Below are 8,770 nucleotides of genomic sequence, written 5' to 3' on the forward strand. Positions count from 1 at the left end.
GAGAAATAAGAGCTTTACCTTAGGCATTGGTTTTGCAGGTATCAGCCACCTTGCAGTTTTCATAAAAGAAACGAAGTTTTATAAGCACTGGTATAGAGTGAGAGCAGTGGATGAGAATGCAGATGCTGTACAAATCTAGGGATGTTGCTTATTGACTTTGCAGTCAAAGAATATGGGCACAGAAAAGGTCACAGATGGAGAAACCTTGGAGCCATTGACTTTGCAGGATTGGACTTCCTGCCTTTACTGTCTTGTAAGCTTGTACTTCTTGTCCTAACACTGTGGAGTATTCTCAGATGTAGCAGGCTGTTGCCTGTGTGTGTATTGGACTGACTTTACTTACTGTTGCCTGCACACAGAGATGATGAGGATGCTGATGCTCTTGCACTTTCCTGTTTTGCAGAAGGTATGAGCTGCATGAATAAAGATCACGGCTGTGCCCACATCTGCAGAGAAACACCCAAAGGAGGAGTTGCCTGTGAATGCCGACCAGGATTTGAACTGTCTAAGAACCAGAGGAGCTGCATTTGTATGCAACATTCTGCACATGCTTATGGTTAAAAAAAAAAGAAGAAGAAATAGTGTTCTGTTTGCAGTGCTAATGGGATTTGGCATGTTATAGCTAAACTGGGATGACATGCCTAGGTCGTGTGCATTTGAATTAAACTAGACTCAGTGGCTTTAGTGGACACTATCTCACCAGTCTATTGGTTGCTACTGTAGTTTGGGAGTTGCACTGTCATTCATAATGACAGAAAGTTTGGCTCCACAAGAGAGCTCTGCAGTGTTTAAGTCTCACAGAGGTCTTCAGGAAGGCGGCATGTTAGAGGTGTATTGGATGGTCAAATGGAGACAAAAGTTGCACACTGTCTTTCAAAGATGCTGGAAGTACTTGTGAGATGTAACATATATTTTCTTCCTAGTAACATGCAATCATGGAAATGGTGGCTGTCAACATACATGTGATGATGCTGATAATGGGCCTATTTGTGGATGTCATCCCAAGTACATCATGCATGTAGACGGGAAAACCTGCTTGGGTCAGTATGCAGCGGAGGGAAGTAGTCTTCTAGTGATGACCAGCTCTAAGTGGTGTGGTGTTGCAGTGTGTCTATGATTAATGCTCCTCATAAAAGTATGGCTAGAAAATGTCAAGGAATCTAAACCGAAAAAACCTGCTAGTGCACGAGTGAGTTGGTTGGGTCCAGGCAACTAATGCTTCCCTGTATAAGTAGCTACCTAGTATTACTTCAGCCTGTAATTGTCACGGGTCCCTCTGAAGCACAAGGCTTGTCGCTAACCAGAGAAGATTCCCTTCTCTCCAGGGTATTTTAGGTTCAGTTTCTTGTATAGTATGAGCCAGAGAGTGTAACCAAGCGGTACGTCTGTTAAAATCAGAACTCAGAAGTCAGTTGAAGCACAGTTTTCACAAGGCAGTTATCCAGAAATAAAACACTTAAGATTTATAAACTCTTCCAGTCTCCGGAAGAGTTTGTTGCTGTTTGACAGAAATCAAATGCTCAGGCTTAACTGGCTGGTCCTTCTGTGATAAATAGTTGCACGTGTGTATGTATCAGATGAGGCCTTTGGTCTGGGCACCTTTACTCATTTGCTTTTTTCATGTTCCTTACAGAGAGGGAAGAGGCTGCTGTTGAAATTTTGGAGGGAAACGCTACAGCAGGAGCTGATGTGGACAAGAGGGTGAAGCGACGGTTGCTTATGGGTAAAAGTGCTTATCCAAAATGATTTTGCTGTTTGCTGAAGCCTTTTAGATTGAAGAATTGTTGGGGCTTTTTTTACTGTAACCATCATAGCTCTCAGCTGAAATCTGCCTGAGATGCTCCAGTCCATTTTAAGGAAATAATATTATTCTATAATGTATACAAAATTATGTACATTGTTTATAACATTCAGTAGCTCAGAGCTACTGAATTCCTAGTAGCTTCATTCAATTGAATTAAAGTAGAATTCAATTCCTGAATTCCTCCTACGTTCAGTAGGAAGAGTCAGGAAGTTGCTCTTGAAGTAGTGTATATTTCCATGGTTCTAATTCATCATGGAAATGCAATACAGTCCCTTCTGTGCTACAGTTTTAGCCAAGTGATTGTGGAGGAAGCAGTGTTTTACCTGCTTATTTTCAACTGAAAATATCCTTCTGCATGGAAGACAGTTGGGCCCAGTGGTGGATCTAGAAAGACGTTTTAGGATGCAAGGCCATCTTAATCTTCCTAGAGGCATTTGCCATCTGTCTCAGAATGCCAGCCTCTGAGACTCTGTCACAACTGGGAAGGCACTGGCATGGGAAGCGATCACTGTGGTCTCAGGGCAGCTGGGTCAGTGGATGTCCACCTCTCAGAAGCCCTCGGTCCAGGCAGTCAGGGCGATTTACCACGCTTACTGTCATTTGCCACAGAAGTACACAGGAACATGGAGGCTGAGGAAGAAACTACCAAAAGTATAGGGCTCTGAGCTCCTGAGTCCATATTTAGACATATAAATTAATAGCCTCATTTAAAAAATAAAACAAAAGAACCCTCACAAAACCTAACAAATAAACATAAAAAAGGCAACCAACCAACCCACAACAAAACGTTTCTGTGGAAGAAGGAGGAAAGAAGAGGCACTCTGTCTTCACTTGCAGGTTAGACACAGCCTCGCAGTATTGAACGTGAGGCGGGAGACTGGGGGGGAATAAACCAGTAAAGATCTCAAAACTTGAGAATAAATAGCATATGCTGATGCTGCAGAAAACAAGGAGACAGAGCTAGAAAGAGAGGATTTCAAAAAGCAGATGTAGAAAATGATCTTTGCAGCTCTCCGGATCAGTATGTGCTGGATAAAATTGCATTTGGATAGCCAGCAGAATGGCTGTTAGACTGGCTGTGGTGGTTAGACTGACTACAAGAGGATGAATGCCAAAGAGTGAGTTATTTCTGTTTAACTGGATGTGAAGAACTGTATTTAAGGGGTGTTCAAAGGATTTGGAGAGATTTATACATGGTTTGCATAGGGGGAAGTTAAAGGAGCATGAGGTTGAGATGGCACCTGGCTGAGAAGGCAGAAGGAGCACGCAGTGTGGGTGTAACGGGAGCACAGGTAGCATGTGAAGGTGTGTTGGAAATGATTTAAGAAAACTGGTTTAGTAGGGCTGAGTGTAACCAAGTATCTGAGCATTGGTGGGAAGTGTCAGAGGTTCTGCCGGGATTGAGTGTGGACATAAGGAGACAGACTGACAGGAGCAGATGAATCAATGAGGAGTGGGGGTTTGTTTTTGAGGATGAGAATATCCAGAGACAATATCTGAGTCTGTAGAGTCTCTGCAAAAAAATAGATGTAGCTGAGGCAGGGATTTTGCCAACACATGTATTTAGTGGCTGCTCATGTATACTAGGCTAAATGTAGCTGAATAGCAGTGTGCTTGGAACCATGCCTTCTACCACATGATGTTTCTTGTTACCATTATAATATCCCCGAGCGAACTTCAGCTTTATCTTGTTCGCTAGAAACGTGTGCAGTAAATAACGGTGGCTGTGATCGTACATGTAAAGATACATCTACCGGAGTTCACTGCAGCTGTCCTGTTGGGTTCACGCTCCAGTTTGATGGGAAGACGTGTAAAGGTGAGTTTTATACTGGTGGGCACATCCGTATCAACACCTTGCTGTAAGGTATTCATCTTCAAACACGGGTAATCCAGTGTCCGGAGGAAAGTCAGTATGTGTAACCTTACCTAAGAAAGGATACAGCCAGGGGTAGATGCACAGTTTCCATTGCATCAGGTGCATCACACCACCTCACCACTTTCACCCCTCCTGCCAAGTTGGCCTCATTTTTCACGGATGAGTTTTGGTAGGAGGTAATACAGGTCTGTGGTAAAGAACAGATCATTACTGGGGGAGGCAGGCATGTCAGTTCTTACAGGTATATAGTTCGAGAGACTGTGAACTATTTCACCTGTAGTCAGCTGAGTATCAGAGCAGTTTAGAAGTAAACAGGGATGCGTGAGTAGAATTACTTGTACTGGTCCAAGCAGCTCTGGTGAGAGTACTGGAAAGAACCAAGGGGACATTTAGGTTGTATATTAAAATACATTTTCCAGTCGTTAGATATTAAGACTGTTCTGCTAGGCAAAACTGATGGAATCCGCATGCCTGAGTCTGTATTAAAGAACTCATTCTAATATTGGCATGAAAAGAATGGGGTAGCTCAGGAAGTCTCCTCTGTCTGAGATTTCTGCGGGTCTTAGGGAGAGGAAATGGAGAGAATGTTTAAAAAGCTAAAACCTGTTAGAGAGGATTTAAGTCAAAATGTTTCCAAACAGAACTTAGGGAAACATGTATCTTTTGCAAATACATGTACCCAAGTGTAACTGACAGCAATATGTTAAATGAGAGCAAGTGACACTGTCATGGGGCTGAATGGGACAGATAGTTCTTAAAAGCTGGATCTGATCATCCTTAAAATGAGTAGTAGTCTCACTAGATTTTGTTTCTGGGCTTCATTAACCAATTGGATGTGATTGCATTCCGGATCTGGCAGTGGAAGTCTGTTGGATGTAGTGTGTTTATTTGCTGAAGCACTTTTTTTTGGTTACAGATATTGATGAATGCCAGTCCAATAATGGAGGCTGTGATCATTTCTGTAAAAACACTGTTGGCAGTTTTGATTGCAGCTGCAGAAAAGGATTTAAATTATTAACAGATGAGAAGTCTTGTCAAGGTATGTGCACTGGAGAGGCAATAGAAGTAGAACAAATCAGTGCGGCTTGGACATCTACTACAATGATGAAGTGATAATGGACTCCAGAATAATTTCCATGCTTCAGTTTTGGGTTTTCTTATTTTGTTCTGTTTTCTTCTCGGAACAGCTGTTGAGTTAATACATGCAGTTGGCTTGATACTATTGTGGGAGGTATGTTTAATGGCACAGTAAACTATTATCTGTAAGCAACAGAGGTAGCATCATATTAAAAAGCTTTTTATGAGGATAGTGCTCCTCCCCTTCTATTAATGATCTTCAAGTAATTTACAGGGAAAAAATAGACAATATCTCTCTGTCCATCTTACTGACTAGGTTATCATTGCAGTGAAATTATTTTTTCTTAATGGGACATTTAGATGCCATGAACTCATTATGTAAAGAAAAAAAGAGATTACATGATCTGTGAAATTATAGGCGTGTAGACACACTGGAATTGCTGTTCCCTAAAACATCATAGAACATTTGATTTTTAGGTTGACATGTATTTTTCCTGTGAGACTTGCAAAGCACATTTGCCTTTCTGTATAATGGTTTGTAAACATAGATTTAGCAATCCTGTTTAAGCTGCTTAAATACATTAAAATGTAAAGATCGGAATGTTTTGTGGCTTTGGAAAAGCTACAGTATGAAACAATGTAAAGCCATCAGGCAACTGGGGAGGTGAATAATTCCATTTCCTAGACAACCAGCCGATGTTAATGATGAATTCAGAAAGCTGAACTGACCAACAGAAAATAGTTTTCACCTGGGTTTTTGGTGCATTCTGATCCTTCTAAAATCAGACAAAGAAGGACAACAATTTTGCAGAACAAACTTGCTATAAAAAAACATATTCATGATAGTTTTTGGTTGTTGGTGATGGTGGCTTTTTGTTTGTTTGTTTTCAATGGAATCTCTTTATGAATGTATTTTTAAGATTTACATCTCCCTTTTGTCCCTGTCACTCCCTTATATTGTTTCAAAAGTGGTATCTTGAAGCATGCCAAAGCCCAAGAAAAAATAATGATGTAATGTGACAGTCATGCTGATGGGAACTTTTTTGTATCTTGCAACATTCTTACATGTCATGCATAATGTACTAGTGCAGAAGTTTTAGGTGCTTTTGATGGTATAATAGATATTTAGGGCTTCAGAGTGATGGGAATTTGACCATTTTACCATTCAATTCGCTGAGATCACGATTAGGCTATTGTAGTAACTATGCTTTACAAAGAAGATAGTGCAAAGTGATTGTAATGCCAAGGAAAACTTCCACTGGTGAAAACAGGTATCTCAGCAGCTTTTGGAGACAGACATTGAAGTCTAAATACACAGTGTAATCGATCTGTGGAAAAATTCACCAAATTATTCCAGTCATCTGTCTTTCAGGTGTATCTTGGAGAACATGGTGATTTTCGGCAGTCTTAAATCAGGCATTGCATATTCACATAGAGTTAAACATGTAACCTTTGCTTTCATTTATTGGGAAAAAACAAAGGCAATGCTTTCTTTTGTAAATCTGTTCCTGCAGATCTAATGTAGAGTTTTTGTTAATGAAATAAGGGGTTTGTCAGCATTTGTTTTTTCTCCTGCAGAAGAGAAATAATTTATTTTAAACATAATTCTAAAAATGCAGCAGCAGATTTTATGCTTGCCAAAGAAAAGCTTGTTTGGTGAACTATTTGTTCTTATAAAAGTTGTCATTTCATTATGTTACATTATTTGCTTTAAAAGAATTTGCTTAGTTTTTTGCTTAGTTTACATAAATCTGTACCTCTCTGTGTTGAGCTCGTTAGCTCATCAGTGCTCCCTTGTCAGGCTGAAAGATACTGATGTATTCCTTTAACACTTGCAGACATTGATGAATGCTCTTTTGAACGGACGTGTGACCACACGTGCATCAATCATCCAGGCACCTTTGAGTGTACTTGTAACAAAGGATATGCTCTCTATGGCTTCACACATTGTGGAGGTGAGTTATAAAAAGACACTACATGCCAATGCAGTTGCCACAGGTCTAATTAGTGTCTGTGCAAGATGCAAGCCTATGTATATGCCGTAGGCATACAGAATAAATTTTATTCTTTGCTGTGATAAGGAGGCACAGCAAAAGTAGAAACCAATCCTGCTCATTTCTGTCTTAGGTCGAATGTTTTTCCCTTCACACCCTGTATCCAGAAAGCATCTGTGACTATTAGAACAAACTGATGCATTTTGCACCTGGGAATGAAAGCCATAATTTGATAGAATTTTCACATGCAGAAGTCTTGTTGACTTCAATGGAAAGTCAGTGGAATAGCATTTAAAAAACAGGAAGCTCTGGGTGACATAGAAAATTATGGTTTCACAGGTTGCCCTTGTGCATATGTCAGATTCTCATGTGGTGTAGTCTGGAATTTAGCTGATGTAGTACCACTGATTTACACTGGCCAGGATTAATACTCTTGAATCTTTATGTCTTTCCTACAAAAAAAGTTCAAGGAAAGAGAGAAAGATATTCACAGAACCTCAGTGTGTGTTGAGTGTGAATATTTCTGAGACAAATTCCCAGAATTAACATAAGAAACTATGAATAACTGGACACTAAATGAATTAAACCTGTTTTATATAAGCCTAGGCAAGACCTTACTGACTCCAGATGCTTATTTAATGAGTAAGACTTACTTATGTCTGAGGCAGAGTGAGCACACGTGAACTTGGAGATAACATTTCAGAGATCTCTGTGTGTCCGATCTGTTCTAACCTCTGCCTCTAGAAAGTCTGCAAAGAAGGTTACAGGGCTACAGCATCACTGTGTTTTATCCTGATGAATAGGCAAACCTTTCAGATGGGAAGTACCACTGTTCACGTGTTCTAATTTCTAAGAGAAGTCTATTCTCATTAATTCTTCTGCATTCATTCAATTTCTTTTGGCCACCAATAAGGGAAAGTTACTGTAATTTTTCTGTTGGGTACTAATTGTCTGCTTCATATCATACTCCTGTGCAGAAGGTAGTAATCCTTGTACCATAGGAAGTCCTTCATTTACTGGCAATCCAGGCTGTGTCAAAGCTGGTAGGGATACTTAGTATACACCTTCTGACCTATATGGAGGAAGTTCAATAAGTACTGGAGGTAAGAGGTTGCCATCGCATGCAGCATCCTAACAAAACATCAGTGAAAACCAAAGATTTGGGCTGATTCTGTGGTATCTTAGGCAGCAGCACCAATGTGAGTTGTTCCCTTCTTTCTCTGTTATTCCTCTGCTGCTCATTCCTACCCCTCTGTCTCAGTTCTGTTAGTAGCATGTTTTTCCCCTGAAATCATCTTATTTCTGTAATTTGTTTCACAGTGTTTTCTACCAAATTGTTACCTGCCTAGAGGGGGGAACAAATGGCTGGGGAGAGCAGTGAGAATTTGTTTTGCCATTGAGAATCAAGTGTATGTAGAAGTGGGTACCCTCGGTTGCGCAAACTTTCTGGGACTTGCAGGAGATTTCTTGTTGGCAGCTTTCTAGGTTTCTGTATAATTGCCATAAAGCTACTGGAGACAAGTGAAGCAGTCATCAGGGTGTATCTGAGAAGCAAAGACATGGACCTTTGCATTTCCCTTTGTTGAAATTAATGAGATTCCTTTCGGGCCATTTCTCCAGCCGGTCGAGGTCCCTCTGAATAGTGGCACAACCATCTGGTGTACTAGCCACTCCTCCCAGTTTTGTATCATCTGCGAACTTACCGAGGGTGAACTCTTGTCCCATCATCCAGGCTTAATGAAGAGGATAAATAGTACTGGCCCCAGTACTGACCCTTGGGATGCACCACTGGTGAATGGTATATTCTGCATCGGCATGCAAGTTTGCACCGAAGGCAGTATGTTGTGTTGTCATTAGTTTCTCCTACTGTTGGCATTTATTAGGCAGGGAAAGGCCCCGAAACTGGATAATTGGCCAAAAGGGACAATGGTGATACAATGGTGTTGTTTGCCCACATGGGGTCACATAGTGTTCCACAGCAGCTGTATGTATCTGAGCACTTCGGAGCAGCAGGAAACC

General features: G+C 40.8%; 1 protein-coding gene across 1 annotated transcript in view; it reads left to right on the plus strand.

Moving 5' to 3' along the window:
* The window catches only part of SCUBE2 (signal peptide, CUB domain, EGF-like 2), a gene marked incomplete at its 5' end in the record, with an annotated part of 36,412 nt that overhangs the window by 9,053 nt on the left and 18,589 nt on the right, over positions 1 to 8,770 (plus strand). The window contains 6 exons of the mRNA XM_010020877.1: positions 404 to 529; positions 924 to 1,040; positions 1,634 to 1,723; positions 3,504 to 3,620; positions 4,597 to 4,719; positions 6,596 to 6,712. Of these exons, the coding sequence (XP_010019179.1) occupies positions 404 to 529; positions 924 to 1,040; positions 1,634 to 1,723; positions 3,504 to 3,620; positions 4,597 to 4,719; positions 6,596 to 6,712 (690 nt within the window). The remainder of the gene's footprint in view (positions 1 to 403; positions 530 to 923; positions 1,041 to 1,633; positions 1,724 to 3,503; positions 3,621 to 4,596; positions 4,720 to 6,595; positions 6,713 to 8,770) is intronic.

The sequence above is a fragment of the Nestor notabilis genome, unplaced genomic scaffold, assembly GCF_000696875.1.
Source record: "Nestor notabilis isolate BGI_N333 unplaced genomic scaffold, ASM69687v1 scaffold6778, whole genome shotgun sequence".
NCBI lineage: Eukaryota > Metazoa > Chordata > Aves > Psittaciformes > Psittacidae > Nestor > Nestor notabilis.